The 17,657-nt window shown below is 45.0% G+C and overlaps 1 protein-coding gene across 2 annotated transcripts in view; it reads right to left on the bottom strand.

The window, feature by feature from the left end:
- TNR (tenascin R) overlaps positions 1–17,657 on the bottom strand; it is a 425,553-nt gene that overhangs the window by 8,487 nt on the left and 399,409 nt on the right. For both annotated transcript variants that reach the window (XM_059066113.2, XM_067031156.1), the window contains 4 exons: positions 11,558–11,709; positions 10,036–10,132; positions 5,279–5,440; positions 660–823 (listed from right to left, as the gene is read on the bottom strand). In XM_059066113.2, the coding sequence (XP_058922096.1) occupies positions 660–823; positions 5,279–5,440; positions 10,036–10,132; positions 11,558–11,709 (575 nt within the window). The remainder of the gene's footprint in view (positions 1–659; positions 824–5,278; positions 5,441–10,035; positions 10,133–11,557; positions 11,710–17,657) is intronic.

Raw genomic sequence — 17,657 nt, 5'->3', positions numbered from 1 at the left:
CTATGGACTTGTGGTCTCTAATGGGGAAAAATGGTCCTGTTTACACTGCTATTTCTGATCTCTCCCTTCCTAGGACACTTCTTTGGATGAAGCTGAGCCTCTGAAGCTGTCCCTGAACTTGATAAGCTTTTCATGGGATATGCTAGATGAGGAAATGAAATGGGACTTGACTGGTTGTCGAGGGCTTCTCTGGGTAAGTTCCAGCTCCTGAGTCCAGGTGCCTCCCTTTTCTTCCTCTGGCTTCGACTCTGTCCTGCTCTTATCCCAGTGTCTTCATTACTTTCCTCTTTATGAGAGTCCTTTCTCAACACTCTGAGTGTATCTTTTTTTTTTTTTTTTTTTTTTTTTTGCGGTATGCGGGCCTCTCACTGCTGTGGCCTCTCCCGTTGCGGAGCACAGGCTCCGGACGCGCAGGCCCAGCGGCCATGGCTCACGGGCTCAGTTGCTCCGCGGCATGTGGGATCTTCCCGGACCAGGGCACGAACCCGTGACCCCTGCATTGGCAGGCGGACTCTCAACCACTGCGCCACCAGGGAAGCCCCTGAGTGTATCTTTTTAAAAGGGAAATATAAGACCCACCTGTGTACTTAGAACATAAAGCCAAGGGACGTGGGCTGCACGGCTCTGGGCCATTCATGCAGCAGCAGAGTTTCACCCACCTGGCTGTGCCTGGACTCCCCGTATTTCCCATTGAGGTTGGTCCGGTGGCAGTTCTTATACCACCAAGCCCCCTTGTATGACATGGCACAGTTGGTAACTGCAATGTCGTTGTCTCTGTCCTCTGTGGAGAAAGGGCGGCCCTGATGATAGCTGAGGGAGTCCCCTGGAAAAAAGACACATTCATGAGGCCATCCAACCTGTTGTTCTTTTGTCAAGATGTTCTGGACATTTGACCCATGCCCAACAAACCTGGCGTCCGCTTAAGAGACCTTCCACTCACCTCTCTGTTCCTATCTGGCTCCTCAGCCTGGCTGCACTGAGCTCTTACTCCACCTTCCCCTTGGGTCCACTACTTCTGTGCTGCTCTCCCCAGCTCATTACAGTAAGTCCCCTACATATGAACCTTCAAGTTGCAAACTTTCAAAGATGCGAACCTGTGTTTGCACGTCCAATCACGTAAGTTAGTTCACGTGTCTGGCATACATTGTCACGTGTGTGCATCCTCTCCAAGTAGTTGTGCTATTGTGTACTGTACAGTACTGTATAGAGTACAGTAATACAGTATCTTTATTTCTTGCCTGTTCACTCGATGCCAGCCCCTGTATGCCATCTGTTGTACTGTACTACTGTACTTTTCAAGGTACTGTACTATAAAATTAAAAATGTTTATTTTTGTGTGTTTATTTTTTATGTATTATTTGTGTGAAAAGTATTATAAACCTGTTATAGTACAGTACTATATAGCCGATTGTGTTAGTTGGATACCTAGGCTAACTTTGTTGGACTTAACGAACCAATGGGAATTACGAATGCGCTCTTGGAATGGAACTCGTTTGTCTGTAGGGGACTTACTGTGCCTCATTCCCCTGGCCTTCTGCTCAGAACTCTGTCCACTCAGCTCCACCTCACCATCCCCGTCTGTTTCTTTCAGGCCAGCACTGGGACACAGACATTCACGGCTCCTTTTGTCTCAGAGGAGACAGTGATGAGCCATGGTGACCTGGGCAAGTCCGGGTCACCACCGTACAGCCTGGCTTTCTCCATGGCTCATCAGGCCCAGTCAGCTCACACCCAATATCCCCCTGTTCAGAACTTGGGGCCACATGTGAAGAGGGACATTAGCTAACTAGAGTTCCTGTCCATAGGAGACAGGATGATAAGAAAATCCTAACCATGTCAGAGGAGAAGTGGTTGGGGAAACCAGGGCTGTATCTTGAGGAAGAGCAGGCTTGAAGGGGGAAACAGTGTCCATTATCACTGACTCCAAATATTTGATGGACTATTGAGTAAACAAACAATACCTGCCCCCCAAAACAAAAACTTTGGGAAAGTATGAGGATCAGTAGGTAGAGACTGCAAGGTGGCATATTTGGGCTAAATATATGAAGAGAAATTAGCTAAATATTAGAGCTGTTTATAAATGGTATATACTATTTGGAGATATGGAGAGATCTCTGTTCTTAGAGGCTGGGTGTTCTCTTGTTGGGATGTTATGCAGGGGACTCATATGAATTGAGTATTTGAGGTGAGGTATCAAACTGTAATTAATTTATACCTACTGGCCAAACTTTTGGCAGGATTTATGGTTAGAAATGTTGTGAAGGGGCTCCCACTACTGAAAGAGTGTTGTCTTAGATGCTGCTGAGGTCACCTTAAGCCAAGATAGGTCATACTTCTGATCCTGTGGCTTCCGAGTCCACACTCATAGTGGCCACTCAATGCCTCCAAGTGCTTCTGGCCACAACTTAACTCTTAGGAAGATGATCTTTGTTTTATGGGGAAGCCTGATTCCTTCAGGCCAGTTGGGTCTCTAAGTCCATATGTCATTATTTCTATCCCATCTTTTTCATTTCCCCCTCCTACTCTCTAAAAATCTAGGCTTTGTGTCCACCCAGAGTGAATTAATCCTACTCTCTAAAGACCCTTTCTTTACCATCAATTCCCTATGTTGTCTCTACCCACATTCCTACCTTCTCATCTCGTGCTTGTCTCCCTGTAATCTAGAAGCGGACCTCATTACTCCCTTGGAACAATTCTCTCCCATTCCCACTCTGATGTTGCTTTCTGCTTTCTCAGATATGATCCTGATGTTGGTCTTTGTCCCCTTCCCAAATCTGGCTCCCCCTCCCATTTCTGCTTCATATATCCACCTCATATATTCAGTACATTATCTAAGTCTTGGTTTTTCTCTCTCCAACTGCTGTTGAGATTTGTACTTTCCTCTTAATTTCTAACATCAGTCAAGTCTCCTATGATCTCCTACCAGGATTGATGCAGCACCTCCAGCTGGTCTCTGTTCTTCGCTCAGATGTACTTTATCCTATTTATGGCTGTCACTTTGATCTTCCCTAAACCCCACATCGATTGTGTCACTCAGGACCCACCCTGGCTCCCCACTGCCCACCATATTAAGACAGAACTCCTCTGCCTCCTCCATTTTAAGGCTCTTCAGGGCCTGGCTCCACCCACTTTCTTTTTATTCTTTCTGAACTCACACCCTGTCCTGGACAGCCAGGCCCTTTGCACTTTCCCTCCCTCCATGGTAACTGCTCCTTTTGTGATTTTTCTCCCAGGACTTTCCTTCCCTGGAATGTTTCCTTTACCATCAGGATCCCAGTCAAACGCCACTGCCTTCATGAAGCCTTTTTCAACCATCCAGAACCCTCTTCTCTGAATGCCCGGTAAACTGGGAGTGAGTACCATTCATTTTGTGGTGAGCTGCTTCTTAATGGTCTGTTTCTGTAAATGGATATTTAGTTCTTGCAGAGGTCATGTCTTATGCTTCTTTTGAGTCCTCACAATTCACACAGTGAACTTTTAGGGGTTGCTCAACAACCTTTTGTTGATAACTTGACTTGGAATTTTCAGTTCTAATCCAATTAGAGTCCTGGTTAGAGACTTGGATTTTTGTAGCCTTGAGAACAAGGGAGATGGGAGAAGGGGCTGAACTTGGAATTGGAGGCCAAGGGTATGGATTGTTGCCAGAAGGGCCAGTAAAAATGAGCAACATATAAGATAAAGGCCAGGGAACTTGGGCAATAGTAAATGCCAGAGAGAGGATGGGCTTTTCCTCCCTGGAGACCTTCCAATCTGGAAAGAACAACCATTGTGTGAAGTTGCCCAGGGAAGGGGGCAGCCTACATAAGCCTAGTTTCTCATCTTTTGAAGATGAACTGGATATATGACATAAGAGATCAGACTGCAATTAATTTATGATGATTGGCCAAATTGTTGGTGGGACTCGCCTCTGAGACATGACAGTAGAACGCTGTCCAACAGTTATGACCTCCATGGGGCCCAGTAGAGAGATAGAGCTGCAACAGAGGCTGCAGCAGCTGGGCCCAAGTTAGACAGGTAAGTGCATAGGCCTGGAGCAGGTGAGGTGGAGGGAGGGAGGGAGGCCATGTAAGGAAGTGGGAGGGCTTGCTTCTCTTTCTGTGGGAGAAATAAGAACTGCTTTTCTGCAGGCATGATTCTAAGGGAGTGGTTAGTATCAGGTTATTTTTGCAATGGTTTAGTCTGATATTTTGTTTAATACACTCCATTTCAATGGCTATTTTATGCCCAAAGTGTGGTAAATTGGATCTTTTGTTGGGGCACTTCAGGCAGGTCTGATTGCCATTGGGGATGATCTCCCATATGAAAAACAACAAGGGAAAGTGTGTCTTCTCTTTGGAGTAACAGTACCTGGCTGAGCAGAGAAATAACTGAGCAGATGCTGTCGTTGGAGAGGCAACACTTGGATGATCTTCTTAATTCCAAGAGTTACAAAAATGTTGAGAAATTTATATCCTAGCATTTAGCCCTATAATTGGAGTTAATGAAAGGACCAATAACTCCATGTACCAAATAGTGGAATATTTGGCAAAACAGGTTTTAGGAAATGTGCTATAAGAGAACCCTGGAAATAGATTGGCAAAGCCTAAGAAGCAGACTGGATATTATGTTCTGATAAAACTATTAATGCAACAGAGCTTATAGAGATGGTTTTGGTCTACTTAGTGGAAGTGCCATAAAAATCTGTACAGAAAACATGACCATGTATGGGGTTCTTGTGGAGGAATGAAAAGGAATGTGGCCCATGGGGAACATTTAGGAGCTGTTGTGTGTTCCCTGATGGAGGTGTTATGGTGACTGCTGATGGAGGGGAGTAGAGCTCAGAATGGGGGGATCTGTCTTATTTTTATTAGTTCAAAGATGGTTTCCTTGATGTCATTACAGGGGAGATTTCTACCAGACAATAGATGATTATGCTGTCACTGGATAAGAGCCTATATTGATTAATCTAGACAAGAAAAATAATCCTTCACCCTCACATTGTACTTTTTTTGGTTAACTTTAAAAGCACTTTCGCTCTGTTTATCACATTTTTTTCCTGACTGCTCTGTGAACTAGGACAGGCATTATTATTCAGATTTTCCAGATGAAGAAACTGAAGTCCTGAGAAATTGATTTCAGGTCACCTGAGTGGTGAGGGGCCGCGTGGACCAGAGGCAGTGCGCCAGCCCTCTGCCTTCCTCCTTGGCTAGCGGGGAATTCTGCAGCTCAGACCTAGAACATGGGGCCTGGTCCTGCTGCACGCCCACTGCCCTTGGGGGGCTGCTCGGGGCCAAGGTACCTGCGGTGCCGTTGTAGCCTCCTATGTGGAGTTTGTACAGGCTTCTGCTGCCCTCGACAGAGAACTTGTCATAGTAGGCGAAGGCGGCGTCCTGGCCGTCACGCATGTCCACGCGCAGCTCGTAGCGGCCCTGGGACGTGATCCCGTGTATGTTGTCCAGCCCTGTGGAGAAGAGCAGAGAACGCAGTCAGCCTGGCCTCAGTGGCTTTGGAAATGGGAAGCAAAACGTGACTGTGGCCTCAAAACAGATGTTCTGGGAAAGAGGAGGGGTAACTGGGATTGCTTTTGCCTTCAGTCCTTCCCAGGTTGCTATCAAACAGACCCCACCAGACTGAATTTCCTCCTGCCAAAACACCAGACCAGTTCTGCTGATGAGTTCCCACCGCAGCTCAGCTCAGGGGTCCCACCATCTAGTCATGACCCGGTACCGGACAAGCCCTGAGCCTCAGGATTCCGGGCCCCGTCCCCCGCCACCTCCCACTCCAAACCATGGTGTTAGTTGAAGATGACAAGAGGCATCACATGGGTGTGAATTCTTTGGTGTGAGTGATAGGAAGCAAGAGTTGTAGAACACTGATCAGAGTAATTCACAGTAGGCCCTCGGGGTCCAGGATATCCTACCATCTCCTAGTAACCTGGGAGGGGGTTCCGTCCACCTTTAATTACACTGCCCCTTGTTCTCTCAGCCTCCAGCCCTCCTGAGGCTCCCATAACTGGGTCAGAGAATATTGTCACCTGTCTCCTAACTCCAGTTCTTTTCTCTCTAATCTAATTGCTATATCTTGCACTGCTTCGTCTTCACTCGTCTTTCTGGGCAGTTACCCTCCCTCACCCACTGTCTCCTTGGCCTCTAAGCTTCCCAGGCCTTGGTCTAATAGATTCTTGTAAGGTGCAGACCCCATGAGTCCAGAGTTGGGCAGAGCCCAGCTCTTCCTTGGTGATATTTTCTCATATGTATTTTCTTGTCTCTTTGCCCTGGATGGCTGTGTTCTGGGACTTTCTGATTTTGACTACCTGCCCAGACTTTGAACCACTCCCCTTGCATTGCTGGTGGTCTTTGAGTCCTCCTGATTTCTACCTGCTTACTGAACTGGGGTCCTCTTGCTTTACTGTGACATTTGATATCTATCAGAGTACACCATGACTTAGAATAAAAAAATTTGCAGAGATGGAACAGAATCTAGAGATTACTTAGGCTAGTCTCTTTGTGTTGTGGAAAAGGAGGCTGAAGTCCAGAGAAGTGAAATGACTGGCTGAGGGTCACCTCGATCTTTCTGTTTCCCTATCCTGTTTGAGAGTTCAAGCTTTATGTTAGTTATATGTTGAAAGCTGTTTGCTGTTTGCTGTGTGCCGGGTTGCTGTTACTGTAGACTTGTGCTTGTGTGGATATGGTGGATCCTGGCGGTGCCCTGCCCAGATGCCCTTTATTTTTTTATTTTGTACTGTTTTTATTTTGAAGAAGGGAGATGTTACAGCATGTTTTCTAGTATAAGATGTATAGGGGAAAATTCAGTGAAGAAGTAGAGAGAAGAGAGAATCGTCAGAGGGGGAAAAATGGTCCTTCAAAGGCAAGTGGAAATAGGAGCCAACACACATCTGGAGAGTTTGGTTAGATCACAGACAGTCCAGATGCCCTTTAATTGGACAGTGGACATAGCCCCCAGCTGCTAACAACTCACAGCTGCCTCCTTCTTGGATCATTGCCCTTGACCGAACAGGAGTTGCTCTACTCTGGAAGTTACCTGCTCCCTCCCCCATGCCTTGGGGCAGACCTCCATCAATACCTGATGTGGAGGTACCAAATCCCAGACCCCTTGCCCCATTGGGGACCAACTGTGAGCAGCAATTCATGCTCCAGAGCTTCCCTGAGGATCAGACTGAAGCTAATCTCCCACCAAGATCACACTGTTGCTCTTTGCCCCCTGATCTATACTATTTCCCTCATTCCACTTCTGAGAGCACTCCCCTGATAAATCACTTGAACAAGAATCCCTGTCTCAGGCTTTGCTTCTAGGGAACCCAACTTACAACATAAACCATGGGTCAGAGTGTTACCCCTAACATGAGTATTGTCACCGAACTACGCATCACCAGGCCGTGCTTCTATTTAGGAGCCCTCTCCAGCTCCCTATTACCTATAGCATTGAGTCAAACCTTCTCTTCCCCACTTTAGGTACCACAACATGCCTTTGTTCAACACACCTTACCTCATTTTCTTCTTTCCCTGAGCTGCATCTTTGCTCTGGTTGGATGGTTTTTCCATTGTCCCATTTGCACATGTCAAAAGGATCCCTGCCTTCCCTCTTTTCTTGTGTGCTTCTCTCCTGCATTCTTCTTACTCATCCCTCAATGCCTTCTCCAGGAAGCTGACTCTTCCTTCTCTGAATATCTGCAGCCTTCTTGTCAGTAGCTCATAGATTAGTACAGTGTTTCCCAGTGTGGGAGGGCATCTCCGATGATATGGGAAGTATTTGGGGAATAAGAAGGTCTAAATAACTTTGAACATGTAGGGAGAAAGATATTTCCAAATTCTCTCTTTTTCTTAATAGATTAAGGGGAAACCTTAACCCTGATCCTCACGATAACTCTCAGTCTCAGTTTGATCTTGTACTTTGTGGTTTACACCCAACACTTTCTAATCTCCATTTCTGGTACCACCAACACAGCAACAACTGGCACTTAATAATACATATACTGTTATCTTTTCATTGCATTTATTTTTGAGACTCCCTTGTATTTATGGCACATGATGACTAGCTTTCCATTTTTGGCACTGCTATAAAGTTTCTTTCACAAAACAGTAGATTTCTTTAAAAAAAACAAGCGAGATATAGAAACGTCAAGTGCGTGATAGTTCAGATATTTCCCAGATATGGTAAAAATTGTGAACGTGGTGTACCATAGCTGAGGTTTGGGAAACATGAGCACTGTCTGCTGTGGGTGCATTGATTCCTGTGCTTTATACTTATCTCCCAAGCTGTTTGTAAACTCTTAGAAGGGAAGGATATTTTCCTATTTACTTGACTTCTCTTTCAATGTTTTTTTTGTGATTTTTACCTTATATTTTTTATTATGTTCAACAGCAAATACAGATCTGGGCATCTAATAGGCACTCAATAAATTCTTATCAATTCATTGATTGATTGATTGATTGTTATCTACACTTTAGGTACCTACTATCCCCAGCCACTGTGATAGGTAATGAGGTTAAAAATGAATATGGTTTGGTCTCAGCCCTCAAAGAAGTTTACATAGTATAGTCAAGAGAGAGAGAAAGGAAAATGGACACTGATTTGGACCACAGAAGAGAAAGTAGCTAATTCTCCCACAGGCAAAGGGTGAGAAAAATGGGTAGGATAGGTCCTATGGAGGAAGAAGAGGTTAGCTGGGCCTTTGAATATGCACAGAGCACGGCAAGGTGTATGGGGGAGGGGGAGAGTTGGATGGCAGACCATTCCTCACAGAGGAAACATTAGTGATTGTAAAGGTTTGGAGTTTGGGGTGGGGAGGGATAAATTGGGAATTTGGGATTAACAGATACACACTACTATATATAAACAGATAAACAACAGGACTTACTTATAGCACAGGGAATAAAATTCAATATCTTGTAATAACCTATAATTCAAAAGAATCTTAAAAAGTATTTGTGTGTGTGTGTGTGTATATATATATATATATATATATAAAACTGAGTCACTTTTCTCTACACCTGAAACATTGTAAATCAACTATACTTCCATAAAAAAAGTGTTTGGAGTTTGGTGTTGGTTGGGAGGTGTAGGAAAGAGGAGCAGGGCTCTTGGTGGTGGGGAGCAGGCCCAAGAGGAGGGCCTTGTACTATAGCTAAGGTGTTTAGTCTTCACGTGCTGGTGATGGGGAGTGGTTTAAAAAGTTCTACAAATGGGGTTAGCCGTTGCTCAGATTTTGGCGTGAGGGAGATGATTCTCCTGGCCATGTGGACAATGGGTGGTCCAGGAGGCAGGAAGGCCAGTGAGGGGTTGTTATATGAGCATCCAGGAGAAAGATGTTGAGGCTAAGCGGGATAGTGACAGGGGAGAGAGAGAGAGGAGACCACGAATATAGAACACAATTATCCACCTTTCCCCTGCCTCCCTTTATAATCAACTATGAAAATCCAACCAAGAGGGAGATGCAGGGAAAAATAAATTTACTGCTTTCTAGGATTGGCTCCACTGCCATCTGCCTGGGTCAGGTGTGTGTTTACCTTCTCACACCAGTTCAGGTCTCAATCGACACCTCCTGCTTGTGTCAGACCTCTAGGAAATTGCTGGCCACCTCTAATGTCATTTTCATTTTTTCCCTTCCCATCCCAAGTCAGTAATAACATTCTTCCAAGGAACTAGAGCCGAGTGACTGCCTCATTTCTCTTCTGACCTGCAGGCTGGTGCCTGGCTTCTGAGAGATGACCAGCCATCCTGTTGTTTCCTCTACCCCCTTCCCTCACCAGGCAGCTCTCTCCCTTTGTAAAGGTTGTCTCATGTCAAGACCCATCAGCATAAGAGACTATTAATGAGGATGTCTGGAAGAGACAGAGCAAAGAGGAAAACACCACAACAAGATAGAAACAGATCAATAGTGGAGCCTAACAGAGCAAGAGCTACTGAAAGCAATTCACAAGCTGTCAGCTTCTCAATGGACACAGGGTTTCTGATAATCCCAGATGGACACAGAAAGGAGAAAGATGGACTAAGAGTCGGAGCTGCATTCCAAGGGAAACAAAAAGGAGGCGTTACCCAGCCAAAACTCATCCTCCAGGTTCCCAAAGCCAACGCGGTACTCAGCCCATTTCCGGAAAAAGTCAGTTTGGCCGTTCTGCCGCCTCTGGAATACCTGTGAAGAGAAAGAGGGGAAATGAAGAAAATGCTAAGGAAAATAAACTCTAACGAGTAAAACGGCTATAACCGGGTTTTATATCTGCAGTGACAAAGATTCTCAGATAAGCACCACTGCAGTACGGAGCTTGATATTTGCACAGCAGTCGTAGGAGATGCTCAGAGCCCTTCTCTGAAGCGCAGGGGCGCTTGATGAATAGGCCAGGGTGTAATGTTGACACTCATTTGCACCCCTGCAATGTAGAAAGGATATGAAGCCCCCAATTAGTCAAGGGAAATAGGCTTGCCTCTCAAATTAATCTTTTTGCACCACAGAATGCAGTAGAAAGCATTTTTCACCAAAAGAATGGGACCAACTTCAGATCAGCTAGGAACTGTCATCATCCTATTTCAGGCAAAGCAATTGCATATCATTCACTTTCCGAGCTGTTTAAGTGCTAATTTCATTTACCCTCCAATACATCAGCCTCGACTTCAATTTCCAATTATGCTTTAAGAAGAAGGCACAAATATGTCAGAAATATAAAAGAAAATGCTTCCCAAGAGTGGCTGTTACGAGCACAGCCACCATTTAACTCCATTCAACAACTAACCATTTTGCACTGTGAAAAATCCAGCGCTGTGTGTTGGTGCTAGAGGAGGGATCTGCAGGAGGAGGGTGGATGGAGGAGCTGGGTTTCCATCTGCCCTGACTGAGCTAATGCTGCTCTGCTTTCAGGCCGGGCTGCCGGAACTCGCCCATCTGCGTAGTGGCCTGTACTAACGTGTGAGGCCATTCACCAGGATGCCCTTCCCCTTCTTTCTGTACTGCCCTATCAGACATGGGAGGAGGGTGGTGACAGGAATTGGTGTCTCTCTTTTTCCCACCACTTCTCCTCCCTGAAGGATATGACAGCTCTGGGGAAGAACCAGAGAGGCCAGGGAAGGATGGGGACAGGGGTGGCCTTTGTAACTAGAGGGGGCTATCTGGGTTCTGGCCCTCATCTGCTCCGCCATATGCAATTCTCCAATAGAAAGATCCTAATCATCTCCCCATAGAGACTCACCTCATCCTGCAGGGGACTCATCTCTATTTCTTTATTATTTCCACAGTCTTCATCAGGCAAGACCCCTGGGCCTCTCTGAACCATTACTCCCTTTCCCTCCTGCATGAAATATCCCCACAGAAGGAGCAGTTTTCTGGGGCTCCCTCACTGGGCTGGGCCACTGCAGCCTCGATATTCTTATTTCTTCCTCTGCCTCACCAAACCTGTGGGCTGCTGAGCAAGGCCCTGAGGACAATGCAAAGCCCCAGGTTGGGCATGAGGGGAGTGGGTGAAAGGATGGCCAGAGGATGGTGAAGTGTGGATGGATGGTTGCTGAGCCAGGTGGACTGAAGCATCAACGATGCTGGTGGGCATGGAGAACAGCCGCAGGTACTTACAATCCAGCCACCCCCGTCCGTCGTCATATCGCAGTAAACCTGTAACTTCCGGCTTAGCTCTCCATTGAGGAAGATGGTGTAAACCCCACTCAGAGTGTCTCCGTTCATCAAATGCTGGGCACAGTCTTGAGGATGAGGGAAGACCCGGCCCCCTGCACAAGAAAAGAGGCAATTTCTGGAAAGGGTCCTCCCTCCCACTATGCATAAGAGCCCCTTGGATCAGAGAACAGTTTAGAAGGTCTCACAGTACTTCATCAAGAGCTGTAAGGAATCCTCACTGAATCTGTGTATGAATCCTGCATCACCTTGCATTCCTTCTTTTCAGCTGATGTTGGGTTTATCAGACAGTACACAGTTTTATGGGGTCTGAGGACCAAAGAGCTGTGTTCACTGTGTTGCTCCCCCCGTTCACCTCCTCGTTTAGCTTAGGCTAATAGCCTGACTTCCTGGCATCATCTTCTTATCAGAAAGATGGGGATAATAAAAATAGTCCTCCACCAAGGGTGAAGGTATGTTAATGTACCTAGTAACTGGTTACTTAGGCGATGATTACAGAAGCATGGAGCCCAATAAAACACTGCAGAGTCCACCTTTCTAAAGAACAAGAGGGATCAAGCACAGCTGTCCGCTGTCTTCACAGCAGCCAGTAAGGAATGCCCAAACAAGCTTAGCGTTAGCAAGAAGATGGATATCTATTCCTCCTGCAAAATAATCTGATTGCACTAAACAATCAAATGGCCATGTTTTACAGTACAGTTTAAGTTTAAGGAGAGGACAGAGGAAATAAATTGCTGCTCATCTTTCAGAGAGAACAGCCCTATTTGTAGAACAATATCTAATTAGCTGAAAGAAAAGCTTAAATCATGTGTCTTGAAGAGCTTAGCTTCAGGGCAGATTTTAATGTTTAACAGGCAAGCCAGAAAGCAGAGGTCCCATGGGAGGAGCTGTACTGGACTGCAGGAGCTGATGGAACAAATTAAAGGCAGAGCTTGGCACAGGAGGAAAAGTGGTTTGGGTGCTCTGTAAATACATGATCTCTGGGTCAATGGAAAGTGTGGTGCAGTTGATGTGCTTCTGCATCCTTGAAGGGTAGCAGAGCTAGGAAGAGAGGTGGGGTAGGGACTTCATGGGACCTACAGTGCCCCCTAGTGGCAGAACTCGCGCACTGCAGGTGTGACAGAGGGCCCCTTGGAGAGTCAGCCGGTGGGCCAGAGCAAGTGGCAGCATAATGCCACACAAGGGAGGTAACATAGCAACCTCACTGAAGCGTCGTCCTGTGTTAGGGAGAGGTTGTAGGGGTTTGGTAGACTTTATGCAAGGCCCTTCTTGGAGATGTGTTAACTCTTCTTGCATAAGGAGTGTCCAGCTTGCTTCCACACCATGGTCAAGGGCCGCTCGCATTTAAGGTAGTTTAGAAAAAGGCACCGCCTGCTTCAGGCATATCACACCAGGGAATAACAATATATTCCTATAGAACTAGTATTTTACCAAGTGTGCTATTATTTCCATTTAATTCTTGCAAGAAACGCGAGAGGAAGGCAGATTGTTATAGATTGAAGTCTTATTTTACAGAGAAGGAAACTACTCAGAAAGATCGCATGACTTCCTCCATTCACTTGAACTCAAGTTTTCAGACCCCGAGTCAAGTGCTCCTTGAACTCTACTAAAACTGGGGATATAACATATGATACAGTTTACTGGATCTATATCTGTCCAGATAGCAAGTGATTAACTAAAATCTATATTTATCTTATAAGCATATAAAGCCCCAGAAGTTAAAGTTACCTCAAAAAGTTCTATGTTCACATTAAATATCTTAACCCTCTCAAAACATATTTCCTTAATAGCTGCAGAAAAGCTCTCAACTTTCATCTCCAGCCTGTCCTAGATTTTGGTAGAGTTCCTGATTCCACCTGTTCCTAGAGGGTCCAATTACGTTTCAGGGGTAGGTGTAGGTGAGTGCCTTCTCTCTCTCTGTTGCTTTGGGAGCACAGTGATTATTTCCTGGCTTCCAGGCCATTCTCTAGCAGATCTTTGGAGCAACCATCCTGTCTGCCTTCCTTTTTCCCCTCTTTTCTCACTGTCTGAGTTTCTTATTTTAGATCAATACAAAACATGCTTGGTCTTCAGCGCACTCCTACCTTATGCGCTAATAACCCTTTCTCCTGAATCAACTCAGTGCCTTAAAGGGGCCAGAACCCCCAATTTCTTCCCAATATCCAACATGTCCCCCACAGAACATCTTCTCCCAAACCTCAAAGCGACAACCTCATCCAAATACACATACAAAACCAAACGAAACTTTAGAACAGACAAATAAATAATCTTATACAGGCTTCTTCACATTGATAAGATCAATTATTTAATTTTTCTATTACAGATACTTTCAAAAGGCTCAAACATATTAGTTGCTTTAAAGGTAGAACTACCAAAAACAAATATAGGAAAATGAGATGGTTTGCTCTGGAGGAGAGAAGTTTTTAAATATCTGAAGTGTGGTCATATGCCATGTGTAAAATAGGTAGCCAGTGGGATCCTGCTGTATAGTGCAGGGAGCTCAGCTCTGTGCTCTGTGGGGACTGAGATGGGTGGGATGGGGGAGGGTGGGAGGTCCAAGAGGGAGGGGATATATGTAAACATATAGCTGATTCACTTCACTGTACAGCAGAAACTAACACAACATTGTAAAGCAACTGTACCTCAATAAAAAAAAAAAATTTTTAAGGGATCCATTTTTATAAAGTCAGAAAACGGGAATAAAATCAACTTAAGAAAAAAGTGTGACCTAAGGAGTGTCAAAAGTTCTGATGGGATGAAGGTCTCAGAGTGCACCTTGGGAGAGGAGGGGTCGTGTTTTCTTCCTTCTGGGCCTTCATGTTGGACTGGTCGTTGGAGGCACCCACCAGATGTATGTGGGACTGATGCATGGTTGCTGGGTGTGCTTGCCTTACCTTTGACAAATGGCAAGGCCACCTGGTGGTTTAGAGATTCCACTTATCATAATTTAGTCTGTGGCATTAATGGAAACATAATCAAAAGCATTTTTCTTATGCAGAATATCCACAGTGGCAATATTCACATCTTGGGAACTTGGAGACGACATTTACCGTGAAACCACTCTTCTTCACCCGCCTCCGACCCTCAAGAGTGTAAAAGTTTTACCTCATACCACCAGTCCATGATCAAATTATTATTCCTTTTCACCTGATGAGAGGAGGTAGGCTCACTAATTGTTCCCAAGCCAGGGATTATTAAAATTCAGGTTCCTGGGTTCTGCAGCAGATCTACTGAATCAGAATGCTGGGGGGTAAGTGTCAGGAATCAGTGTTTCGCCAGAGCTCTTCAGATGAGCCTGAAGACCAGCTGGACTTGAACTCCACTTTTTCTCCAGTATGTTTCCCTCTCCTCAGAGAGTGCAGAGGTGGAGCTGGTTAGCTAGACTGTGCCCCAAGGGGTGTGATGGTCTGCTTTCTCTTCTGAGATCCATATGGCAGGGTGGATAAATAGACTGAGTGTCTGTCTGTCTGTTTCTCACCCTCCTTCCCCTCTTTCCTTACTTTCTTTCCCTTTCTCCCTTTCTTTCTCTCTCTTTCCTTCCCTCTCTCTTTCCCAGTAAGTATGTCTTGAGTGGGCTGCTCCCAAGATATAAATTGAGTGAGAGGGAATATGAGACTCTATCCTTGAGTTTAAGCCTTGTGTTCCAGTTTTTAACATTAGGTTCTCCTCTGGGGTTATTGGACTCAGGCTTAGCTAAGAATAAAGAATACACTGATTCCGAATCTGCTTTGTTCATTGCGTGTATACTGTGGCTTCATACATTTTTAAGAGATAGGGCAGTTTTCAGGCATCCCTAGCTCTCTGGTTGTTATACCATCTAATATCATCAAAAACTCACCTTTAATCTTAACATAGATCATCCCAGTAATTTTTCCCAAGGCAGAAATTTTAGGACAAAGAGAAAAACTGGAAGGCTTTTCTTCCCTTCTCCTTTGATACAATTACTAGGGTCTGGCCTGACAAAGAGGCTTCTTTCCCCCTGCCCCCCTCATTTTTTTTTTTAAATGCAGGCTGTGGTGATTACCAAGTTAACAGGAAAGCAATGCCAAGTGATCGGTACACTGAAATGTCTCATGGTTAAGCATCTCTAGATGTAATTGGGAGCTCAACAGGGCCGGGGCACTCACTGGAAGAATTGCTCAGAAATTGGTTTGGGTTGGGCATCTGGAGGCTGAATGCTGAGTTGAGGGAAGTGAGCTATATGACACAGCACAAATGGAGAGCCCCCAGCCAGCTGGGAGTGAAGCGAGAGACTCTTTCTGTCCCTTACTTGCTTTGTGTTCTTGAATGTGGTCTTTAAAGTGGTCAGAGTTAATGGCTTTGGAAAGTGCCTGCCCACCGTCTACTCTTAATGGCCTTAGCATCAGGACCGAAACCATGAAATCAGTGTTCCTCTCTGAGAACAACCTCAGCAAGTCTCTCTGCAACTGCAGAGAAAGGGGTGCTGCTCCATACTAGCACAGGTGAGACCACCTCTGGCCACCCACACTTACATTTTTTTCACAGAAGTGGGTTTGTGGGTAGCAGGGTTTTGGGAGTGAGTCTGAGGCTGTGGACAGGGAAAAGTTATCTGTTTAGTCCACATGGGCTGTCAAACCTACCACCTTAGTCTCCTTCACAGCATCTTCCAGTTCATTTACCTGTTCATTCTTTTGTGTATTAATTCAACAAACATATAGGAAATGTCTGTTGGGGGGTCTAAATACTGGGCTAACAGATTGGAATACAAGGAAGAAAAAGACACAGTTCCATCTTTCAGTTTGCTGACACTCTGGTGGAAGAAATAGAACAATATAACCCCAAGTTCTAAGTACTCTGGAAAAGAGATAAACATAGGGAGCTATCAAAACATGGAAGTGGGCATGCAATGAATTCTGGGGCTGGTGAGGGTAGGGTGAGTGGTGGAGCCTGGTATGAGGCAGAAATTAGCAAATGCTAATCAGAAAGTGCTTCTTAATTTAACAACTGATGTAGAAGTTAACCACAAATTGGTGGAAGAGAGGTGTTCTAGGTCTGTGCAAAACATGGCCTATATAGGAAACTGCAGGTTTAGCCAGGAAACAAGAGGAAGAGCTGGGTTGGATGGGTAAGGGAGAGTTTTGGGGAGATTAGAGGGACTGGATCATGCCATTGAAGGAGGTGGACCTTCTCCTGAAGGAAACAGGATGAAGAGTCCTGATGGACCTGAAGCTCAAGTTTTTAGAAAGATCATTCTCACTGTAGTGTAGAGAATGAATTAGATGAGGGTGAGAGTGGAGGTAAGACCCCATTCAGGAGGTAGCAGTGGGAATCAAGGTAGAGAGGTGACAACAGTCTTTAAGGAGTCAATGGAAACATGGAATTAACTGAGCAGTAGACAGCTTGAGTGTCTCTATCTTAAGCAGAGTTGCTGAGGAAGGTCTTAAGCATGGCAGACCACCTGCCTTCTACCCACAAAGGACAAATGCAACAGGTTTCCAAATCTTTCCTTCAAATTTACCTGACTATTCCTTGGATTTACTTATATCAGGAGACCCAATTCCATGGCAGATTAATTGATCACAGACTGGTAGCTTCCAGCCTGGCCCCTCTCTGTGGCTCTTGATTTAATATGGCAAGGAGAGGGTTGGGTTATGGTAAAGCCTCCTACTTGGTCTCTTCTTGCTATTCTGACTCCACTTGCATCTATTCTCCATATTTTAACCAGAGTAATCTTTTAATAATGTACATGTGATACTATCTCATCCTTTTTCTCACTTGCCGAAAACCCTCCAGTAGCTTCTCCAGTGCAACAGCTCCGATTGCAATGGCTTCCTGCAATTAGAATAAAAACTAAAGTCCTGAACACATCCTATAAATTCCTGCATGCTCTGACTCTGCCTTGCACTCTTCCCACTTTCTCATTGGCTTTCTTTTATTTTTTTAAATTTATTTTTTATTTTTGGGGGTAATTTTGCCAATATTTTTAAAATTTTTATTTTATTATTTATTTATACAGCAGGTTCTTATTAGTTATGTATTTTATACATATTAGTGTATATATGTCAATCCCAATCTCCCAATT

The sequence above is a fragment of the Kogia breviceps genome, chromosome 1 (genome assembly GCF_026419965.1).
Source record: "Kogia breviceps isolate mKogBre1 chromosome 1, mKogBre1 haplotype 1, whole genome shotgun sequence".
Lineage (NCBI taxonomy): Eukaryota > Metazoa > Chordata > Mammalia > Artiodactyla > Physeteridae > Kogia > Kogia breviceps.
The sequence above is the reverse complement of the archived record's forward strand: the minus strand, read 5'-3'. Positions and strand labels throughout refer to the sequence as shown.